The sequence below is a fragment of the Triturus cristatus genome, chromosome 12 (assembly GCF_964204655.1).
Source record: "Triturus cristatus chromosome 12, aTriCri1.1, whole genome shotgun sequence".
Classification (NCBI taxonomy): domain Eukaryota; kingdom Metazoa; phylum Chordata; class Amphibia; order Caudata; family Salamandridae; genus Triturus; species Triturus cristatus.
Window position 1 is genome coordinate 157,339,761 of NC_140595.1, and position 25,361 is coordinate 157,365,121.

Here is a 25,361-nt window from a genome sequence, read left to right on the forward strand (position 1 = left end):
GCAATAGGTCTCGCATTTGTTGGAGTTATTGGCCTATAAATGCCAATGTTTTTTACTTGGCCATGTTACAGTACCCATGGTCTCATGGGACCTCTTTTGGCCACATATGGTACTGCACCCTGCAACATGGCTAGGTAAAAAACATTGGCTTTTACAATGCCAATGACTCCAACTCCAATAAATGTGAGACCTGTTGCATTTGCAAGGCTTGTTCTTTTCTGTAGTTTGTGACTGCCATGATTTCCCTGGCGGGCCTGACCTGAAAAAGATACATCCAACCACCTGCTCTAAGAAGGGTGGGGAGTTTGTGGCACCTACCGCAATAACTCTGACTCCAATGGGCCGTAAGTGTAAGGTTTCCAATGAGGGATCTAGCTGGTACAACACCATCGGAAAGATGAAGGTCCATAAAACTCAAAATAGAGCAGGCAGGCCATCAGTTTGGTGGACATATATAAACCGGGGCACAATAAAGCTATCAAAAGATTTAAGTATAGATCCTACACTACCCCCATTTGATTAAACAATAATATTAAACATTTCTGCAAATAAGTAATTAATAGTTTTATATATAATTTGGAAATGCTAAAAATGTACCATCCATATCAGATGCATTCCTTTTTTATATTTTATTAACGTACAATCTTCTCCCCACTAGCATTTAATTGCAAATAAATAAATGTGTTTTCCTTCCTACATTACTGTGTCATTTTCGGAAAATAAGCCAATGCTGCCATTAAATATTAACTCTTCATTTTATGTAATTTACTAATTTTTAATCAATAAATCAGTTTATTCTGTTCTAAAATTACCCAGATTTTATCCTCGAATAACAATTCTTTATTTTTGGCAAATGTGTTCATTTTAACCCAAATCCCAGCTTGAAATTTTCTGAAAATACGCGCATTTAGATATTCAGTGCTTGTGTTTAGAATTTGGCAAGTACACTTATTATGCACCAAAAATGTAGATAATCTCTGAAAATGCACCATACCTTCCCCCACCGCATCCGCCTTTTATTTTCAGCAAATACATTTTGTCCCCGGCAACAGCTTGTCCTTTGCTATAAATTAAAGGATTGTGCCCTCAAATACCAGCTGTTGAGTTTACGTATTAAGTGATATCCCCAAACACCAGCTTGTCTTCATCAAGTACTCTCTTGCCTTACTTCCCCCACATCAATAGATGGTGCTTCTCGTATCCATGTGCTAACCTGACCATGTTTAATGTTTACGTACTGCCTCACATGCCCATGACTTACATGGTCTGCCAAGGATTACCACCAAATTCAAGGAAAGCCCTTCAGATGCAAGTGATGGCCAACATAAGGGTTGATGTCTATCAGGTGCCAGTAAGGTCCACCAGTACCACTGTATCTCGGGGATGTTCATTCAAACTATGCCAGTTATACGGATCACGTACCGCCAAATATCTGTGATGGCGAGCACAGGATGTATACAGAGAGTCTAATCATATGTCGCGAATGGTAGTTAGATATTAGACCGATATACTACATGCCATATGTGGCAACAGGCTCAAATCACGCAGGCGCTCCCACTTACAGACATACACCCAAGCTCACACACAAACTGTCTCCCACAAGCACAAAGATGCATGTGTCCAACCTCTAACACAGCCTTTGAATGTATTCGCCTGCCCTTCCACCACGTATGTGTACGTGTTCTTAACTATATTATTACTGCATGAAGCTAAGAAGACACTATGCACGGTATCCGCAGTGCAGTTAATAATTTTGTATTATTATTGTTGTCAAGCAATTTCAAGTGTTTTTTAAAGATTTAAAATATTTTTTAACTTAGTTGGGAGGGTGTATGGTTGTGCTGATAGGCTCTCAAGAATATTGATATACTTTATCTATTTTAAAAGCTTTAGGACCATGAGCATTGGCCGATTATTGGTTTTGGTGTCTTGTGGTATTAATTAAAGTTTTATTGTGCATTGTTTTTTTTAATGTGTATTGCTCCCATTCGCAATGTGCACTTTTATGGTTCTATTTGAGCCGAATAAAGTTTATTATTGATTGCTGTGTAATGGGATTTCTCTATACTGCAAACAAGCTGGGGGACAACAGTAGTGGAGATAGATACACCTATGCCGGAAAGGGGGAGATGATCTGGGATCTTAGATCATTGAGGCGAGAGAAGAGGTGGCGGATTCATGGTGCAGGTCAGAAGAGCCTGGAGGGCCTTGGTAATCGATGATGTGTTCTTGAAGAGGCTTGATCTTGTTGGTGAACTGTAGGTGAAGCAGTGGAAGCTTGGTAAGAGGAATGTGCATGGATGAAAATGATTGGCTACTGGTTTTGTTTTTTCGCTCTTGCTTTTGGCCTTTGGTGTTTTGTCTTCGGTTGTGGTTGTTGTGAACCTGGAGTGCTTCGTTTTCCATCCAGGTATGCTGGTTGCCTTGGTACCACCCCGGCTGTCTACTCTATTGTAGCATCCTTGTAGGGCCTGACAAGGTCCCAGGGGATCTCAGCATAGGGCCACAACTGTCCTTATTGGTCGGCAGGATCAGAACCCTTGCATGATAACAAGGGAAGCGGAGGGGCATGTATCACTTCTTGTTTGTATTATGTTATGGTATGCTGTTTATCCACAGTGATGAATTATGCCACTTCAAAGTTCTGTCCGGAAATTACTTGGCTGCTCTGGAGAGAAGTGCCAGAAAAATAACACTTCTAAGATCGCGATTACGATGAGCAGGGATCGATTTATCGGGATTATGAGTCTGCAGTATTTTTTACTTTCGCCTAGAGAGTCCCTGGGTGAAAATAGGGGCTAAAATGAGTAATTACTGCGAACTGGATGTGGTTCCCCTTGAAATTCCTTGCAGATCAGGGATTCCAATGGTTCAATTTGGAATCTGGGTTAATGCTCCACTCACACAGTTAAAGAGACAACCGGTATTGTTGACTCCGAGGATGCGGAATCAACACCACCACATTCAGAATTCGCATAATGAGGCCATAAGTAGTTTGATTTAAAAACCATTATATCAAAGAGATGCATAGGTTCTTCCTCATAATTGTCAACACTGTCCCTGAAGAAGACAATTCAAGAAAATATTGCTTTTCTTTTGAAGATCCTATTAACGTTCAATGGTACTCTGAACGCTGAGAAGAGGCCACAGGACGCGCGCTTTGGTTACTCGCTCGCTGCCGTCCCAGACCTCAATCATGACGGGTTCAACGATGTTGTGGTTGGAGCGCCATTGGAAGACAACCACCAGGGAGCTGTGTACATTTACCATGGATCGTGGAGAACCATCAATCCCAACTACAAGCAGGTCAGAACAGAGTGCATCAATGTGTTTACATATAACATGGGAGCCACACGTGCTATAAATGTTTTGAACCCTACACCATTTCGTCCTGGCGCGCATGCAAACTGAGAGAACCTGGGTTTAGGTCAGTGGTAGTGTAGACTGACAGATGTAGCTATTGGACATGTGAAAGTCAGAAGCTATGTTACAGCAAATTATGTGGCATGAATGGCTGCATGGGACGAGGGCAATGCAAGCTATGTGGCATTTTAATAATTTAATTCAAATTATGTAGCACAGTCTGTGAAAATATTAACTATGCAATTTTAGCAAACAACGATACTGATGGATTCAAATGAGTGATAGGAGTCAGACCTTTTTTGAATGAAATGTGAATATTCAAAAAATACTATTCAAAAAAATATTCACTAATTTTATATTGCACAGGGCGCAAGAATATCAATACTTTAAGGCTGATAGTTAGTTTTCATTGTTTTGCTGAAAGGTGCTTTAATATTGACAGCATCAGACTTAGAGAGGTGCAAATTGTACAGGAGCCTTTCAAATTTTGTGTTCCGCACTCAAATACGTGCTGGTTCGTGAACTTTGAATGTAAACATCAATTGACACCAACAGTGACATAAAATATTTTCACCACAGGAACATCGGTAGGTTAAGTCTGTTATTTATTTTTACGTGTTTTACTGGGAGGTACTTTTAGAGTGAACACAACAGACTCGAAAATGTAATAAGTTTAGGAATCTTTCAAAATGTGTGTCTCGTGTTTAAATACCTGCTATTTTGAAAATTTTCATAGGTAAACATGAATTTACGTGAACAGTGAAACAATTCACTTTCATGCCAATGAATCCATCACTTTCGCAATCCTCTTTGAGTTACAATTAAATATATGGGGTTTTCCTACATAGACCAAAGTGCTTCTCCAACCCACAAGTAGTTAACATACATTATGAAAATGAATACTATAGGAGTCATATTGCCACCTCTTTAGTGTAAGCATAAAGTTATTGACAGCTGAAACAAAGTTATTGACAGCTGAATGAAATATGAGCAGTAAACTATTAAATCATGTCAGTAGCTACATTGTATTCCGCATGCTACACTCTTACAAACTTGTGATTTGTTTGTGCTAGACACAAATTACCCCCTTCAAATCTACATAATATATAGTAAATTATGTAGTATGTGTCATATGCTTGAGTCGGAGCAGGTGAGTATTGACAATCATAATTGCAGTGACATTGACTATAGTGTATTTACAAATATGTGAACAAGAAGTTATGCTTACTCATGTTTTGAAGATGCTACTCTTTTTTTAATAGATATACAGTAATTGACTAAGATTTCAGATCCATAATCCGAAGTACCATGCCTATTTCCCTGATTTCTGTAGTAAGACTGATTCTATTTAGTAGTCAGTTCAAAGTAGGCCAAGCAGCTGAGGTGAGTTTGGTGGTGTGAGTCTGGGATATTTTAAAGGTACTAACAACCATATTCTCAGTTCCTCTTTAAGTTTGAATATAGGTGCAGAGCATTTGCGCCCAATTTCAACTCACCGATTCCAAGTAAATTGCGCTTAATTTCAGAAATTTGGCCACACAAAATCTTCCATGTAATGCACGTAGCCAAAACAGTGCTCGAAGGAGAATACTGTGCTGAAGTAATAATGATGATTATAGCAAAGGCCATTATCACACATTATTCCCAAATGAATAGGGGAAAACTGAATCAGACACAAAAGATTCCAATAATAACTCATAAGGTTATTTCCCCAGGGGTATTTCACCCCAGATTTTAATAAGAAGTAATGAGTGACAAAAGTGCAAACCTGGTGTGAAACTCACCTCTCCCTCTCAGTCATTCATGTATCTTAAAAATTACCCACATATCATCAGATTAGATACAGCCTCCTGCCCAAGCACTTCATACATTACATGAACATAGACATACAATGTCACAGTGCACCGCAACTGTAAACAGTTAACGCTGAAAGTGCCTTGGGATATCATAGAGCGGTACAGAGATTTGGTAGTTATTAAGCAACACAATTGATGATATAAACACTGGTTCCTCTTTTCCACTGTCTGGTCCCAGCGGATAGAAGCTTCTGCACTCTCCGAAGGCCTGAGCTACTTTGGACGTAGTGTGTCTGGACAGATTGACTTGGATGGAGATGAGCTGGTGGATCTCGCAATTGGAACCGATGGAGCGGCCATCTTGCTCAGGTAAAGCATCCACCTGAAATTCCTTTTAAACATCAAAATCTAATACCCTGAATATATTTTTGGATAACCTTTTACTATACACCTGATGTGGTTTGCCCATCATATGCTGTTGTTTGCCTTAAACAAACACAGAAACCACACAATGTGTTCTTTTTGCCACCAAGCAGTAAATTCACCCTTTTGTCTGAATACCTTAAAGAGAATGTGTAGGAAATGCTGTACTATCAGTTCTCACCCTAGCAGATTATATTCAATCTTGTATTTCATTATTTGAGTCATTCACAAGGACAACAAATATGATTTGGAGGGCCTTAATTTTAGCACAAAGTTGTTGAACTGTAAAAGTAGGAAAGTGAGCACCCGATACTTGATCGGTATAATTTAAGCAGAGAAGGCATCAGATGTATATACCTGGTAGCTGTATTGATTTAGTAAACCCACATCTGTTGAAAGGTCAGGAGTGATGAAACACATCTTGGTCATGAATTTATTGTTTGCTAGTGCACTGAGAAACAAGTTATTTGTGTAAATCCTCTGCCTTTTGTCAGTCTGTTGAAACTGCCTATAGAGTTGGTTGGAAGTGGTAATACTGTTTAAGGTACCATGAATGAGAGGTAACCATAAAAGAGTCCTAGGCAGGTGGGGTGGCACATCTCCTTCAGTTACAGGGACCATTGATTGAATAATCCATTCTCTTACTGTAGGCCCACAAAAATGAAATCGCAGTGTTTTGTTACTTATTTATGGTTCAAGTATGTTTATAGAGAACTTTACAACTGGTGTAGTTAATTGGGTTACTGGTTGAGGTGGGTGGAACCCTACTCAAGCAGCAACCACAATCTCTGTCAGGGTGAAATAGAGGCAAACCCCAAATTAACCTGTGCGTAGCCCGCTGATAGATTGACATAAAAGCAGTCAGGCTAATCTTAGAGGCAATGTGTAATGTATTTATTCAATACTTTAAACGGTAATAAAGTGAAAACACAACACAAGAAAAATAATGCACCAATTTAGTTAAATAGAGTAAAATGTGGTACATTATTTGACACCAAAATTACAAAAATACACTCAGTAGAACCAGAGATGTGAAAATGTAAAGATTTGAATGAAAATAGTACCTAAAAGCTCAAAGCTCCAACTGTGGCTATCTGGTCACTCCGGACCAGGACAAAGTCACAAGTTCAGGCCAACCATGATGGCTGAATACAGGGACCAGGTTAAGCCTGCTGAACAAAGTATTTTAAATCCAGGTTCCGGCTCGCGTTGACAATGCGTTTTGAGGAGCTGCGAGGCTGTGATTCGAGGCCCTTTGTTGAGGATGCATCATGCAGAGTTGCTTCTGAGGAGCTACTGCGCTGCAATGCAAGGTCCTGAGTTGAGGATGCATCAGATAGCTGCGCTTCCAAGGAGAGGAAGGGTTCTATGTCGGGGATGCATCTCGCTCTTGTGGTTCCAATGCGGGGCTGCCTGCAAGGCGATGTGTTGCGCTGCGTCAATTCTGCTTGAAGCTCAGGTTGGGCTGACAGAGCACCTTCAAGCCCATTTCCAAGGGACTTGGGGTGGCATCATTTGGGGGCAAGACAAACAACAGACAGAGTCCAGGTAATGGGTTCCAGGTGGGTGAATCCTTTTCTGTCTCTGATGCTCTGATCAGGAGGCCAGCCAATTAGCCCTTGGAGTTGCTGTCTTGGTCCTGGGTTCAAGATGCAGGTCAAGTCCTTTTCACTCAAGCAAGAGGGCAATAGAGTAGCATAATAGCAGTCCTTTTTGCAGAGCAGCACAGCAGTCCTTCTTAGTCTTCTACAGATCCAGAGGTGTAATGAAGAGTTGGGTCCAAGGGTGCAATATTTATAACTGGTGCCCACTTTGAAGTTGGAGAAGGCTGTAGAGCACGGGTTCTCACAAACTTTCTGTCAGGGCCAAAATTACAGTGTGGTTTGTGGCCGAGGGCCGCACCAGTAGGGGTGGGGATCAGTGGGGGGGGGGGCCAGCGTTAGAAAAAAAATCAAACCTGTTTCAAACATTAGATAATGAAACACTGCTGTATTTCAAAAGCAGATGGAACTACAAAGAGCACATTTTGACAATACATTCTTATTAGCAGACAAAAATAATCTTAAGAGGCATTGCATAGCTTCATACACACTTTGACCCCAATTCCATCGCAGCCTCTCTCTCTGTCAGTCAGTCTCTCTCTGCCAGTCAGTCAGTCTCTCTCTCTTTCTCTCTCTCTCTCTCTCTCTCTCAGCCTGTCAGTCTCTCTCTCCGTCAGTCTCTCTGTCCCTCAGTCTGACTCTCTCTCTGTCCCTCAATCCGTCTCACTCTCCGTCAGTCAGTCAGTCGCTCTCCCTCAGTCAGTCAGTCTCTCTCTCTCTCAGCCAGTCTCTCTTTAAATAGCAGTATTTCTCTACTGTAAACAGACATGCAACATAACCCAAAAATAGATTATTTAGGGCGACCTACGGCGATATATACACATAACTGATACGGATCGCCTTGTTACAGGGCTTTAAGTGGGATACAAAACCTGGGGGTTCTCTCAAAGGGCCATTACCGATAAAATTAAGGGCATGGCTTAAAAATATGTAAACAAAAATCTGTGCTTAGCATAGTGTGCCACCTTACTGGTATTTAGCTGTTTGTCATTGGATCCAAATATATCAGATACAACCAGTAACATTATACCTGCAACAAGTCAGGACTATTGGCTTTGCCAATGGTTGTTAGTTGCATAAGATAAATAAGCAACAACTATGGCTTTGTTGTATATAAATTATAATATTGAACATGCTTCAGTTCTGAAACGATTAGATTGTGAAAGAGCTAAAACCAGTCTATTTGAAATTACATCAAAATCTTTGAGCAGTGATGCTGCTACTGAGATTAGATTTTTTTTGTTCACCCTGAGGACGAAAATGGAGACCCCGATAGTTAGTTGCATAAGATAAATAAGCAACAACTATGGCTTTGTTGTATATAATATATAACATTGAAAATGCTTCACTTCTGAAATGATGAAACTGTGAAAGAACTTAAACCAGCCTATTTGGAATTACATCAGAGGCTTTGTGCTGCAGTTGAGTTGAGATTTATCTAAGGGCGAAAATGGAGACCCAAGTGGTTGTTAGTTGCATAAGATAAGTAAGCAAAAACTATGGCTTTGTTGTATATTATAATGAAATTGCTTTCAGGTCTGAAATGATGAGACTTAAAGAATGAAAACAGTCGATTTGAACTGACAAAGGCTTTCTGAGCAGTAGTGCTGCTGCCGAGTTGATATATATTTTTTTCACCCTGAACGCAAAAATAGAGCCCCGATAGCGACCCATCTCAGCACCTGCTTTGAAGCACCTGGCCCACTAAAAGCCCTGCCTGTTATCTCGGGGAGAAGAAACTTGCATAAAAAGTAAATTTCAGCTGATGATGAACTCACCATTGGTCACAGAATGCGGCAACAGTGCCATCTACTGTCGCATGCACTTAAATTAATATGTAAAACCTAACCTCGGCAAATGCGGCCCAAGAACTTACAACAGCAGTAATGGCGCCAAGTCCCTGACTGCTGTTGTTTTCCACGGGTCCGCAAGGGAAGGTTTGGTGGGCAGCAAGTGGCCCGCGGGCCCTACTATGAGTACCGCCGCTCATGAGACCTAGGATACAGGCTGCAGGCACAAAATGATTGGGACAATAGAATGTCAACTTTTTAAAAGTGTCATTTTCAGAATTATGATTTAAAATCAGACTTTACCATTAAACAGGGATCTAATCCACAATTCCATAGACACCAAACTCGACATTCCTATCTGCTCCCAATTTAACATTATAACTTTTTTTTAATGTAATACAGTAACCCAAAGTTATCCTATAGGAGAGGTAGGCCTTGCAGTAGTAAAAAACGAATTCAAGTTTTTCACTATTGGACATGGAATAGTTAAATGTTGACGTCAATTTTGAAAAATACATTCCACTCTGCCCTTTGGGATGTTTAGGGCCTACCCTAGAAGTAACTTATATGTATTAAAAAGGAAGGTTTAGGCTTGGCAAAATGTTTATGTTGCCAGGTCGAGATGACAATTTAAAATTAGCTTCAATGACAGGCTTGAGACATGTTTAAAGGGCTAATTAAAGGGGTGGCACAACACGTGCTGCAGGCTCACTATAGCAGTTAATTTCCATGAATTTCCACTTTACTAGGTACACAGAAGCTAATCAAACGTGCCAATTGGGTGTCAGCCAATGTTACAATGTTTAAAGGAGCTGGCAAAAGCTCTTCAGCATAGGTTAGCAGTGGTAAAGTACGCAGAATCTTAAGACCAATGAAAACGAGTTCAGCAAAAACAGGAGCATTGAAGGCAAAAAGGTGGCAGGAATACCACGCCAAGGATGTCAAGTCCAACAACTGGGAAATGTAATGTTTTCCACCTAATGGAAACTAGTGCCTAACGCGCATGCAGGCATACCAAGAATTACACATATGGGAACAGTTATTACACTGGCACAAGACTTTATGACATGAACAGTAATACCTCACCCAGTCTACAATCATTTTGCGGAAAATATGTGCGGGGGAGTTTTGAAATACAGCACCAGAAGACCAGTAACTTCTCTGGTATGCAGACGTTCTTGTGCCATACCCCAAAAACCCTCTGATTCGAAGTGATGGGTGGAATGGGTGCTTCAGACATCAGCTGCTTGGTGGAGGGAGATGCGTTCCAGCAGGAGATAAATCACTTATTTACCACAACCTGCTCTTCATTTAGGTATGATGAGTAGAACACAACAACTATAAGTCAGTGTGGTTTTAGATGTTGGGTATCAGACACAGCAAATCATATGAATATAGTTGATCATTAAGTGTGACAGGAAGTGATATCTGCTGAAAATTGGCTGTTGTACTGTTTAGACACCCTTGAAGTTTGACCATCTGATTTAGAGGTAAGGAAACTGCCTCTTGGGAAGTGCTGCCCCTGGTGGTACCCCAGCTCCTCCTCTGTAATACATAATCATCTCAACACCATCTGTGAGACTACACATCGTATGGGAGATTCCATAATATATGTGCACTGTCAATAGATATTGTTTGTTGCCAGCCATATTACAACTGCAACTGAGCATTTACGACTGAAACACGTGTTGTTCACTATTAAGATCCCAAAATGCTTCAACAAGACTTTGGTAGCCGTGGGACTCGACCTAAATCACATGTTCACTAACTCGGAGACTCTGTTGAATTCAACTGCTTTATTGAAATGGTGTACACCCGCACCATTTCACAAAACCAGAATTAAGACCAAACTTGCTGGATCTTTCGTGGCACGCACTCCCTAAGCTAAACAAAAGTTCAATAAGTGAGACAGCGTGACTGCAGCTTCTGAGAGTCAATATTTAATTCTACCTGGCAAACAAAACGTTCATGTTTTAATTGCTAACGCTTTCAAAAGGGCATTTTCTTAAAAGATTGTACCAACCCCTAAAACCTGTAGAACAGAAGATATAGGTTTTTTCAGGTTCTGACCCATTTGGCTCAGATTTGTAGGTCTCGCCTACCCACAATGCAAGCTGTCTGGTTGCAAAAGACTTAGGGGCCAATTACGATGCGACCGGTATAGCCTTCCGGGCCACTTCGTAATCAGCTGCTTTGTTTACTTTTGGACCGCCACATTACAATGCTGGCGGTTGGAAAGTAAACCAGCAGGTTAGTCCAGCTGGCCTCCGACAGGCTCAAGGAGCCTGTTGGCCAGTTGTAGCGGGCTCGTAGTCCAAAAGGGCGGGCCTTTCCACCCTTGGGATTACGATGCACAGTATTCGACATGGTTTCCATGCCACCCTGTCTGACATGGAACCATGACGGAAAGCATGTTTGAAGGGGCCCCAGCAGGGGGCCCTTATGTTTACGGCCTCTGGTTGGCTGCCGAGGCCCTGTTAATCCCTGCACCTTGTGGGAGGCACCTTGGGGTGCCTGCCACGGGGTGCATAAATTAACAACACCTCACATTTCTCAATGGGAACTTGTGTTACGGCCAGTTTACGGCTGTAACACGAACTCTCATTGAGAATTGAGAGTATGCTACCAAACAGAGTTCGGTCGCATTGTAATTAGCCGGTCAGGACCGCCAACCATAGGTCGGTCAGTCCCAGGACCGAGACGTGTCAGGTGAACTTAAGTCCATCTGACATTGTAATCAGACCCTTAATGTGAGCACACCAACAACTTCCAGGGACTTATACATAGCTCCTTGCTTATCATTGGTTGGCTTTATTGTCAGTCTCTTTTGCCTATTTCATATTTAATGGCTTTTATTGTTCCAGCTTGTCCATCTTGAGTTTGTTCCTCCTCTGGAGTCTAGCCCCTTTACCATCTACCTCATTGTCTGGCTTCCATTATTCCACTGCTCACTTTTAAGGGAACTTTTTTCTTTTTGGTAAAGCACTCCATGCGAGTATATGTGTTTTTCAGCTTTCTCCTTCTTTCCTCTCAAATACTCAACCCTGGACTCTGTGTTTGTTCCTAGTGCCCTTCTTCCTCACTACCTATTGTGCTTAGTATTGTTCTCACACTTGTGTGCTTCTCCCTCACTTCTAGTGTTGGCATTCACTTTCCTGTGCTGCTTCTTCTTGTGCTTTTCCCCCACTCGCCGTGTTCTTCTGTCCACTGTGCTTTTTTTGTCTCTATATGTGTGCTTTCCCACCCGCCCCTGTGTTGCTCTCTCCCTCATGCAATGCTTTTCCCCTCCGCACTCTTACTCACTCCCCTATTCGTTCTTCTGGTGACTCCACCACCCTGTGTTCCTTTGTTGTTGTTTTTTTAATTTGTGTTATTTCCAAACAAAAAAACAATGTATTTTATTTACTAATCCAAGTAGTGTCCGCCATCCTGGATCCATCAATAAAAAACGAAAGGAAATGACAGCCACATCATTCCACTAGTGCACAGACGCGTTCTGGTGCACACATCCACATATGTCACACATGAGCATGCCAGTAGAATGAGACAACAGCCAGCAGCAGTCATCTCACTGTACCTTTTTTATTTATTTAACGTTGATGATGCTGCAAAGTGTTGGGGGAAAGTCATATGCTGTGGAGCCTCACCAAGCCACATTGGCAATGCCAATAGGTCCCAAAGGCGCTACAAATTAGCTTTGCCAATGCTTGTTAGTACAGTGGCATTTCCAGCCAGTGGTATAAGACATGTCACACGCTCCACCTCTGTTCCAGACGGTGTACTAAAGAGCTTCTTAAAACCCCCACCACCAAGTGCAGCCAGGTAGAGTCGAACTAAAGCTCCCTGACTCCTTTTTTGCGTCTTTTTTGTAGTGTTGTGATAATACAGACGACGCCGTAGAAGAACCGATTAAGAATAAGAGTAGATATGTGAAGGCCCATGGCCAAAGACAAATCCTCTGTACTCGTCACCTCTACATGCCTGTCCTGATTGATTCGCTGTACCTTTTGATTACGTGGATATTCCCAGACCATCCGCTGTCAGCTTCCCTTCCTAGGTCCAACTGTCCCACTCTGACTTCCAATAAGGTCGCTCAAGATGGGATGTAGATATAGATGTTCTATAAACAGTTGCATAACAACTCCAAAGTTCCCTTCCCCTCTTTTTCAATAACTAGTGCTTGCCTGTAAGATGGTCATGCTCATTCCTGTTGAATGAAGTTCTATACATGGATCAGCAGATGCAAGACTTCTAAGTGACCTCCAAGCAAACCTCAATGTTTGTGATATGAGCAGTAGGGGATGAGGCTAGCGCTACAGCTATTGAAACAGTGATCAAGTGTCATTTGGGCACAGCACCAGATGACAAATGTCTTTCTTGGTTTGTCTCTTTTCCCCAACTTGACCCTGCTGCTGAAATGTTCACACCCTTCATGGCTAATTTGAAGGCTGTGTTGAGAAAGGCACTGGGTGGTTGTAGAGAAGCAGTTGCGGCCAGCATGGCTTGGAGGTGGTGGGTAGGGGCAGCACAGGGGGCCACAGGGGAACCACGGGGGGTTGCACGGGTGGGTGCACTGGCAGTAATAAAAAAAAGAAGACATTTAAAAAAAAGTGTACTTACCTTGCCGCTGGGTCCCGCATCTCTGCTCCTGCTCTCCTAGAGGAAGAGGAAACACAGCCAGGCCTCACTGACCAACCACAATGCTCCAATGCAGCGGTGCGATTGATAGGCATCCAAGCTCCCCTGACAAATCACAATGCTGCAATTCAGTGTTGTGATTGGTTTTGAGTGTCCTGGTTCGACTCTCAACCAGGGAATGGGGGCCTGGGCATGTTCCCCATGCAGGCTGTAATGCAGCCTACATGGAGAACAGGGAAAGTGCGCATGACTAGTTTGGGCAGCCCGATAAGGCTGACCAAATAGTTGATGTGCACTTAAGAGTGGACAAACCACTCCTCCCCTGCCCTGCAGAGAGCAGAGCAGCCCCGGCCACCCGCCCGCAAAGGAGCACAAACATAAAATGATAATAAATGAAAGTTATTATCATTTCATGTTTCTACTTCTTGCACTGCTTGAAAGCAGTGGAGCGACGCTCCTCCACCATAGCGAGGAGCCGCCACTGGAGAGAAGGCTTGTCCAACACTGAACTGAAGCGGGAAAAGCCATACCATCCACTCCAAGGCAGGAAGTCAGTGTGCAGTCACAATGGGCACAAGTGTTTATGGTAGAAGTGTTATATTCTTCCAGGAGATAAGGGGAGAAGAGCAACTGGTGGAGTTTCCCTCACACTTTGTGATATTATTCTGAGCTAGATCAGGAGGTATCAGCATTGCTGGAAATGACCATCTTTTGCGTGGTGAGCCCCCGGATTTTTGCCTTGATTGTTTTTGCTGGCTGTAGATTTCTGTGCTCTTTACTACCGATAACCAGAGGTAAAGGGTCCGTGCACCCGATTTCAACATGATTAAATATGCGTAGCGTCATATTTCACTTTCCTATTTCCTATTAGTCCCTAATACATGATACAGTGGGTTCCCCGGTCCTGCAAGCGAAGGGGCATATTTACCGTGAAATGTCGGAGCGCAGAGCTGCGACAAATTTGGCAGCACCGAGGTCTGACCTTTCCAAAACGCGGAGATGAGCCGTATTTACTACAGTATAGCACACCCTGTGTTTTCTGTAGCACTGGCGCTAAAATTAGCTGCCTAGCACCAACGTTGGCACCCTTGCACCATGGTGTACAGGTGCTTGCGTTGCCAGGAATGATTGTTTATGTGCAGGAAGGTTTACCTTTCTGCACATAAACAATCCTTAATAACTATTTGTTACTTCTATGTATGCTGCATTCTGCAGCGCACACAGAAGTAGAAAATGTTCATTATTTAATGATTGTTAATGGTTTTTTGCTCTTTTTATGTGTGCTGCAGAATGCATGGAGGGCACGCCCTCGACTTTCTCTATCCTTACTAAATAGGGTATATGAAATAGCAGATATAATGCTACGGTGGGGCAAAAACATATGGATACAACGGAGTGAAAATGTCCAAAAATAAATACCATAAGACCTGGAGCCCTAGTGATAAAATCTAAGCCTCACAAGACGTATCAACAGCAACAGCCCTCTTTGGCTGGCCTATGACTGCAGCGCAATCACAATATAATGAAATGTGCAGCAGATCTCTTTTAGCGTCCTCTGCTGCCATCTGGCGTTTACGTTTGAAAGTTAGGACAATCTCCCATTTCATCTTTTACTGCTTGTAAATAAATCCAGCCACTGCGAAGCTACGGGACGTGTAAATGTGACTGAGAAGAATTTTTCACTGTATTGAGTTGATATTACACATTTTTGGCATCGTTGAGTTTTCGTAAGAAGGTTGTAATTTGGAGCAACGGGCCTGATGTTATAAATATAGCTTTTGGCAGATGAGCAGCGGCTCGAGAGTTTGTTGACTCCCGCTCCCTGCCTGATGGTCTGGGTCGAATAAGTTAGCAGTGTTTGGTAAATGCAAGGACGTACGCAGCCCCCTGTAGCCCTGTTTATTCCACGCACCGCTTCCTTACGTTTTTTTTTTTTTTACAAATATGGGGGATGGGGAATGTTTAAATACTATTTTACTGCTCCAGTCTCACTGAAATATTTCAGATTGTTTTTTATTTCCAACTATTTATATGGAGCCGCACTTGCCTTTTATCCACGGATTCCAAAGCTGAAAAGTGCAGTCTTGGCCAGGGCTACCATCCAAGACCGGTTCCTGCAATAAACAGTTGGCGGGGTTGTGGCAACTGACACTCTATGGCTCAGTGCCTTGTTGATGTTAGTTCTGCCTGCCCACTAAAAAAAAATATTAGAACGTTAGTGAATATTCAAATATAGTATCACAGTGGAATGTGAGGAATCAGACGGAAACCTTTGCTAGAAAATTGAAGAACATGTTGGTCGAGCAAAACAATAGCATACCATCAATGTCACTTCTCCCGGGCCCTGGCCATGCGCCAATGTGGCTAGAAGACGCATCCAATGATGATGATGCGCTGCATATACTCGATTCGGGGAATTGTGCCTTCTGATTCTTCTTGACCTATCTGCAACCTTTGACACTATTAATCACAAAACCCTCCTTAACACTCTTCAACAGAGAATGGGCGTGGAAGGCACAGTGCTTAAATGGTTTGCCTCATTCCTCTCGGACAGATCCCAAATGATCAAGATTGCAAACAGTCTCTCATCTCCACTGGTGATTGGTCAAGGCGTCCCTCAAGGTTCCATCCTTGCACCCACTCTGTTTAATCTCTATTTGGAACCATTAGAGAACTTCCTAAGCAAATCTGGAATCCTCTACCATCTCTATGCAGATGACACCCAAATCTACCTCAAGGTGTCTTCCTCTCAAGATCTCTCACTACTCAACTCTACTCTCAACTCTATTCACAACTGGATGTTAGTTCACCAACTCATTCTCAATCCCTCCAAAACTGAATTCCTCCTCCTATCTGCCTCCTGTTCAATCCTAGATGGATCAGCTGAATTTACTCAACAGTAAACCCTTCATTGTCGACTGCGCGAAATCCCTAGGTGTCATACTTGACTAAAGACTCAACCTAATTTCACACATCAACTCCATTGCCAAGAACGCACGTTATCAGCTGCGCCTTTTCTGGGGGTTCGTCGGGTCTTCCCGGAGAAAGACCTAAGAACCTTGGTCCAATCGCTAGTTCTCTCTAGACTGGATTATTGCAATTCTCTTCTGACTGGCCTTCCCATATCTCACCTCTCCCCCCTTAATCCGTCCTCCATTCAGCAGCTCGCTTCATTTCAGGGTCCAAACAAAGTGACCACATCACTCCTATCCTGTCTTCTCTCCGATGGCTTCCCATTGAGGCTAGAGCTATTTACAAAACGGCTTGCATCACCCACAAAGCTTTGCAACCTTCCTCCCCTCGCTATCTGGCGAATAAACTGAAATTGTCCAGAGGCTTGAGACCTTCTCGGAATGCGGAAAAGTTCCTGCTTGAGCCCCCCTCCTTCAAAAGGGAAAGATTGATGGCTCAATCGTTTTCAGGTAATGCGTGAGAATCTGGAACTCGCTTCCTCCTTTGCTCCGTGCCACCACCTCGATCCGGATCTTCAAAGCGGACCTCAAATCTCTTCTATTCCGAAGACACTTTCAGAACTAATACCTTCATTCTAAGACCCCGCCAGGAAGTTCGTTAGTCATTGTAAATTTGTTATATATATATATATATATATATATATTTTTTTTGTACATTCCTTGCTTGCTGTGTTTGATATTGTGTTCTTCTTGCCTGCTGTGTTTGATTCTGTGTTCTGCTATTTTTGTATGTTCTATTATGTAACATTTCTCTCATGTAACATAACTGGTTCTATTGTACAGCGCTCTGACACCTTCGGGTAAAGTCTGCGCTTTATAAAAATGCATAAATAAATAAACAATAACACTCTAGCTCTCAAGTGCTTTCAGCAATTAATCTCACAGAATAATAAAAAATATGGCTATTTGATTTGATAAAATAATTGAAAACCTCACCATTAGCTTTTCTACCTACAGTAAGTAAGGCGGCGAGGGATATTACAAAGGGAAGCCTAAGAGCAGCCACTGTGCGTGGTTAGACAGTGGCTGTTGGGTTTTAGGAACTGCATATTATTTAGAAATGACATTAAATATATTGCTAAAGATTCCTATATGTCCTCTGGCTTATAGATTTCTCTTAGGCATGTTCATGAACAGATTCACAATTGTTTTCTAAATAAATAATTAACTTTTCAGTTCTCTCTCTCTTCTGTATTTTTTTAATTGGAATTTCACTTTCATTAGTCAATAAGGAAGCATGTTTGGTAGTATGTTTATTGGTTGCACTGCTGTATTTCATTACCAGGGTGCCAGAATTCATCTGTGGCACACCGCACAGCCTACTGCCACTTACCAGCTAAAGTGGGGGTTGCCACTAGATCTGGTGTCCTGACAATCTGGGTAACACTAAAACATTTCTCTGATTTGTGTTGGCCTCTTCTTTCTGCAAGCAGGAAGCTCATACCATGCTTAAAGGGAATGTGAGGGCAGGGTGGAGACAGTGCCGTCTTAAAGCACGATCATAGGGGCCCCATGCAGACCAGAATTTAACACTAATGTTCCATTAAACATTTTTACTCCTGTGAGAGGTTGTGTGGGTAGGGCCCAGTGCACTGCTTTGCCCGGGGCCTATAATGCTGTTAAGACGGCCCTGAGTGGAGATCCAGGACTGCAAAGCAAATCAAGTTAAGAGAAGGAGACAAGGAAACGATGAAAATTAGCCAAATGGACTGAGCATGAAAAAAGCAAGGGGTTAGAGAAATGCCAGAAAAAAATGGCGAGAAAAGAAAGAATGATGGCTAGGTAAGAAATAGAGGGAAGGGCCATAGATGTGATAATTGTTAGGGAAAATGGACTTGAATGGAATGAATGAATCTGGTATTTGTAAAGTGCGATCTACTCACCCCTAAGGGTCTCCAGGCGCTGGGGGCCATCAGGGAGATTAGGTGAGCTACTAGCCAGAGTCACATGGTGCTGAGCTGAGCTGCTGCCGGAGCCCGGGATCGAACCGTGAGCCCAGCGCTCCAGAGTCAGCCGCCCTCGCCACTGAGCCACACATCTCACCAAGGGTCAATTGAGCCGTGCAGAGTCCTTACAAGATGGTCATGTAGACCCTGCAGCAACGCTACCAAAAGGATCGGTCAGTGAAATAGGAGGTGGTGTGCGGGAGAGATTGGAGGGAGTCAGAGATGGGGGCAAGAGGGTGCTGTGATTTATGGATTCATCATCTTCATTAAATTAACATTATTCGGTCTAACTAGACCACAAAAAAGTAATAACAATACATAAATCATGCGATAAAAGCAGCCATATCAGTAAGATAAAATCAATAAAAAAGACCAGATGGAAATTATTAAAATAGCACATCACAATAAGGGTGCATTACAGCCGGGTCCATCTTACTGACCAATCCTGGGTTATAAATAGTTTGTGCAAGTTAAGCAGATATGTAAACAATCCAGGCAATTCAAAACCAAATCACTATGAAGTGCATTATGTAAGGAGATGGGTACCCCAGCAGAACACAGGGCAGTCATACAAAATCTCATGACAACAATAAAGTGCCTAATAAAAGACAAATCAGGCCTGCCCCAAACCCGTAACAGGTGCCTTGCGCAGCCTCAAGGAGGCCAGGAAGCGAGCAACAACATAGGTCGTGTGTACATCCAGGAGTAACTGAAGATGCATAAGGGCTGGCTTAGCTAGGACAAGATACAGAGATTTCAACAGTGGTAATCAGATTGTCCTTCGCGGAATATCATAATAACCACAGAAAAAAATCAAATGCACAAGATCCTGAGTAGAAAAGTTATCACATGTGGAAGGGCTCAACTGGACATTCCAGACATTAGGCTTAGGAAAAGCCAGCAACAGATGAAGTTGGTCAAATCTGAATCCTTTAGGGAGAAACCGATGGTGACACCTTTTTGGGCGGCAAGAGGGTTCTTGGCCCCCATGGACCACAACCATCAGAGGGGACTCCATGCCCCATTGCCCTTTGCGCCTGGAGGTGCCTGTGCTGAAGAAATGGTATGAGGAAGGGGGCGGGGCCTCCTGAAATGCGCTACAAAGCGCTTTGTGGAGCCCTGCTGCGCGGGCAAAGCCCGGGCCAAAGGTGAGCCGGTCTTGCACCCGTCATCACCGGGAGGAAGCCGAGGTAGGCCATCACTCCAACTATAACAGGCCTGAAGAGAAACATGAGACCCTTTGAACATTTTCAACACTGACCTTAGAACTAATTTTGGAACCTGATTCTGGGGCCTGGTACGGTGTTTGCGTGTTGCCCCGTGGGGCTGGTGGTCCTCTGACTCTTTATCCCAGGCATACAGCGGACTTGTAGTGGACATTGTGTTTATTCTTGCCAGCTTAAAGGTGGAGGTGGAGGATACTAGTTCTTAAAACGCAGGGCCATTCCCTGTCACAAGGGTGATATCGCCAGGCAGCGACTGGGCCATGCCCGCTTCCTCCTCTCGCCTCCATTTTCAGATGGGTAAACGAAAAAACAAACATCACAACAGACATGGGAGGCCCACAGTCCGCTGTTGCCCCCCCAAGGATATTGTTTTGAATGGCCTCGCTAAGTCTTCAATGCTTTCTCATCTAAAAAGATCAGTGGGGCAAATAATGCCAAAATCAGCACAGTGGAGGAGAAGCTGGGCCTCAATCTGCCCCCACGGAGCCCGCATCCACTTGTCTCTGCCTGACCCCAGCCCCACGGAGAGCGTTGCGTCAGGGAAGCGCGGGGTTCCCCGGGGTGGAAGTTACTGACACAATTGTTATTGCTGATGTTCATCATTCAGAGGCCAAGACTGTGACCAGGAACTCCCCAATGGACTGTGACCCACCTGTATCTAAACAGAGAGGCTGGTATGTGGATCCAAACAGGTCCAAGAGATCCCACAGGATTACAACATGGAGTCAGTGAGATCAGTCGTGATACCTTGGAAGAGGCTCTGACCGGTGTCGGTGCTGTGTCAAAACTGGTCGGAGAGAACCAAGTGCAGGAATGGAAAAGTTAGCTCGCTTCGCTGGATCCCAGGGGTCAGTGGTAGGCGCGGAATTTGAAACAATGAGTTTTCTCAGGATGAGTTTAATTGGTTTTTGTGCGGATTTTCATTCAATTTCTTTACCATAATCTGACCCTCTGAACCACAGAGGCACTTTCTCTAACACTTCCGGGTCTTTTTTTTTCATTGACTAGTTTTGCTGCAGAATTTTAGAACCAATATTTTGGGCAAGCAAAGGGCAGATGGAAGTCCATTCACAAAGCCATTGTAAGACACGGGCAGGCAATACAATAATTTCGTACAGGACACTGGATTCCCAGCCTTTTCCCTGATGCTGTTCTTGTGGAGATGTTCTGAACCCAATGGAGAGGACGTAGCCATACAGCTGCAGAGGTCGACCTCGAAGCTGGGGAATTGGGTTCGAGTCTCGGCAGGGACGCTTAACATCCTATGATTCTGGGCAAATCACTTAATCTCCCCGTGCCTAACAAAAATGAATGTGTCCATCTGTAACGAAACTGGTGCTCATGTAAAGCGCTCTGATACCTGATATCTTCGGGTTGAGTTTGTGCTATATAAAACTCACATTTTTAATTTATTTTTAAAAATGGAGGTTTGTTAGTGTGTTGTTAGGTACTTTCTGAATTAGTCCTTCTGGCCCTAGGAGGTGATCTTGCCACAGTGAGTTCCAGATTTTAAGGGAACACCTAAGGAAAGTTTGGAAAAATTAGTGCTAGAATTTGTCTTTTTACGTACATCATATGTCAGAATATCATAGACTATTTATCGTAGGACATCAATCTTGTCTGAAATGTCGTTTACAAAAATATGATTCTGTTGGATGCAGGTTTTCTATTACTAATTCCATTGGCCAATATGTTTTCAATTTATATTTAGAAACACAATATTTTTGCCAGGCAATTTCCCACCCTAGGTTCATATGCCCCTGTTGCCACAGCCTGCTCGGGCCACCCGCTAGATCAGTCTTTCTGATGACCTGCCCAGTATAACTTTGAAGGATAGCTTGGAAGACCCCAAGAACTTCCTTTTTCTTCTAAGAATTGTTTGGTAATTGTTTTTTTTTCTGTAAAGTGTTTGGATGCGCTTTGAACATGAAAACAATACCACTTTAAAAATAAATGGAAAACGACGCTGTTCTCCGTTTATTTTGAAATGACTATTTAAAGAGTGAATGTGAAGGGTCACGGTGAATGAGGTAAAAGTGCTGCAAACGAGGGAAGACAGATTTAAATTACACAGTTTCTCGAAACCTCCAAATGCACTCTGAGCAAGCGCACTCCCACCCTAATTGGCAGGTTTAGAAAACAAATGAACACTGAGCCATCTGGAAGTTGGAGAAGAACTGGCACTTGCTGTTCTCTTTCTGACTGCAGGACCTTGTGAGTCATGTGGTTCAAATTAAAGAATGTTGTTTTTGAACCGCTTGGCCTCAGGGGTGTAGCTATCAATAGAGCAATAAACACAAGGAGAGGGGAGACCCAGTTATTTGTGACAGTGTCTGTCTTACCCGTATCCGAGACAAGTGAGCTTAATGCACCCAGATGAATCGGTGCTTGCTTCACAATTTCTCAGACAGTAAACTTTCGCTGAGATGGTGTGAAAAATGAAACTAAATATATATATACTTTTATTTTCAATGAGCAAGCATGTATATACGGAGTATGTTTTCCATTTCTTTTACTTGGATCATGAGCACTGTCACTTTAAAAATGGCGATTGAAAGTGCCAGCGTTGTCATGTGATCAAGGCCAGGATGGGCCGAAACGCGTAATGGCGGAGTGGTGTGAGCAATAAAATCACCAGCACAAAGTATTGGATCTGCTCTCGTTATGATATATATATATATATATATATATATTACCTACTGGCGGTCGCCAGTAGGTAGTTATAGTTAGGACCCTGTTTCCATAGGAAAACCGCAACATTCTATTTTGAATAACTTTGGCGCCGGTCGACGAATCCTCGCGAAATTTTCAAAACTAATGGGGCGCTACGCTCCGCTCCTACCCTGAAAGTCTCGGGGGGATTCGTCAAGCGGGGGCTGAGATAAAAGGGGGGTCCCAAAACGCGTTTTTCCCATGCATTTTTCCATAGGACGTTTAGACACAGCTACAGCCCGAACGGCTGAACAGACTTCCTTGAAATTTGGCAGAGAGGTAGTCTACAGGTCAAGGAAGTGCCTTTTGTAGGTTTGTTGTAAATCTGTTCAGTAGATTATGAGAAAATAGCCTTTTAATCAATATATATATCTGAGCCAGCTTACAGTGCGCTTACGGTGCGCTTACCGTACGCGTACGGTGACGTGCGCGAGCTCGATTCTGATTGGCTGTTAGATCTTAGTAAAAATTCGAATCGTCCGAAACCAGGAAGCGGCGGCCGCCATTTTCTCTCTCGCACTCTTAAGCGGAGAGGAAAAACAAAGGCAAAAAACATGTAAAGGGACTGTTTAGATAGCTCCTTACCACCTAGCCTTGAGTAATGGGTCCCCACAAGTACCCCAAGGGCAAAAAATCATTTTTTTTTTTTTAAGAAAAATCGCCGATTACGCTTACCGTACGTGTACGTTAAAAAAAAAAAAAAAAAAAAAAAAAAATCCACACTCTCCCCACTCCGTGTGCAAATGGTCGCCCGCAGGGCACCATTTGTGCATTGCATATGAAATCATTAGAAAATGTAAAAGCTTACATTTCACAGCGAAGCGCATAATATGTCCTGCATGTGCGCACGGTGGGCGAAGCGCATCGCGCTTACATGGCACATCCACGGCACTAACTGCGTAAAGTGGGGGCGCGGTGCGCGAAGCGCACCGCGTGCTCACTGTGCGCGCACGGTGCGCGAAGCGCACCGTGCGCACACGGAACAAACTGCGTTAAGTGGGCGCCACCCATGTGCAAATTGTGCCCGAAGTGCACCATTTGTGCATGGCATACCAATGTTGTAGAAAATGTAAAAGCTTACCTTTCACAGCGAAGCGCATAATATGTCCTCCATGTGCGCACGGTGCGCGAAGCGCATCGTGCGTACATGGCCCATCCACGGCACTAACTGCGTAAAGTGGGCGCGCGGTGCGCAAAGCGCACCGCGTGCTCACTGTGCGCGCACGGTGCACGAAGCGCACCGTGCGCGCACGGAACGAACTGCGTTAAGTGGGCGCGCACGCCACGAATGGCGTAAAGTAACTTAGCATTTAAAAAACCGTACAAATTCACTGAAAAAACCATAGGTTTCACACACGTTATAGTTAGGAATTAGCATTTAAAAAACCTTGCAAATTCACTGAAAAAAACATAGGTTTCACACATGTTATAGTTAGCTGGACATTTTACTGATAGAAAACCAATGAAATTCCCCCGTTATAGTTAGTGCAGGCAACTATAACTCACGCGACCGCAATCCTCTGCTGATGACATATGTGTCTTTATGAAAAAAAAATATTTGTAATATATGTATAGCTAAAATTTAATGGAAGAAGACATGGGTAAATAAGTGTCTAAATACAGTATTAGCATCAGCAGAGGATTGCGGTCGCGTGAGTTATAGTTGCCTGCACTAACTATAACGGGGGAATTTCATTGGTTTTTTATCAGTAAAATGTCCAGCTAACTATAACATGTGTGAAACCTATGGTTTTTTCAGTGAAAATATATATATATATATATATATATATATATATATATATATATATATATATACATATATTATCTACTGGCGGTCGCCAGTAGATAGTTATAGTTACAACCTAGTTTCCATAGGAAATCTCAAAATTCTATTTTGAATAACTTTGGCGCCGGTTGACGAATCCTCGCGAAATTTTCAAAACTAATGGGGCGCTCCGTTCAGCTCCTACCCTGAAAGTCTCGGGGTGATTCGTCAAGCGGGGGCTGAGAAAAAAGGGGGGTCCCAAAACGCGTTTTCCTCATGCATTTTTCCATAGGACCTTTAGACACAGCTACAGCCAGAACGGCTGAACAGAATTACTTGAAATTTGGCAAAGAGGTAGTCCTAAGGTCAGGCATGTGCCTTTTGCATATATGGTGTAAATCCGTTCAGTAGTTCCTGAGAAAATCAAAAGTAAAATCATATACATATCTGGGCGGAGCCTAACCACACATCTCATTGTGAGATCTGATTGGCGGTCAGCACTTCATCCAAGAAGTGTTGGCAGCCATCTTGGGACCAATATACATGATAGCACCTCATTAAAAAGCATTGCAGTTAATAGAAGGTTTTAAGACTTTAGTTACATTATAAATCATTTGTTGATCGTACCATACTCATTTTAGGAATTGTAGTATGTTCTAAGGTGATTTTACCATGTGAAAAAGCCTTCTGCTGGGATATCATGAATCATGTTTGAGAGAAAACTATTTTCACATGCTTTTCCCACAGAGGTTTGGAAGGTGATCTATAAGCTAAACTGAGAGCATATTTTCTGTAAATTCACATTATCTTTCTCAGTCATGTGAGAATGAAGTCTGACATTCTCAGTAAAACATGTACATCCAATAAGGGCAGAGACTGTCAGTTGATTCCTTTGTGTTCTACTGCAGCTTCCCAGAGTGTTCCAAAGAACAACTAGAGCGCTAACAGTCTTACTTATGACAAAGGTATGGCACACCTGAAGCCATCTTGATTGGAATAAAGTGGTAACATTTAAAACATTTAATTTAAAAAGGAACAACATGAGAGGGTTCATTTTGCCATAAAATGTATGATTAGTGCTGCAGAAAGAAAAATTAGGGCACATTTTGAGTGACTTCTCAAATCCTCT

General features: G+C 42.9%; 1 protein-coding gene across 4 annotated transcripts in view; it reads left to right on the forward strand.

The window, feature by feature from the left end:
• ITGA10 (integrin subunit alpha 10) overlaps window positions 1-25,361 on the forward strand; it is a 307,154-nt gene that overhangs the window by 192,129 nt on the left and 89,664 nt on the right. For all 4 annotated transcript variants that reach the window (XM_085637685.1, XM_085637688.1, XM_085637687.1 and 1 more), the window contains 2 exons: window positions 3,103-3,306; window positions 5,398-5,528. In XM_085637685.1, coding sequence (XP_085493811.1) covers window positions 3,103-3,306; window positions 5,398-5,528 — 335 coding nt within the window. The remainder of the gene's footprint in view (window positions 1-3,102; window positions 3,307-5,397; window positions 5,529-25,361) is intronic.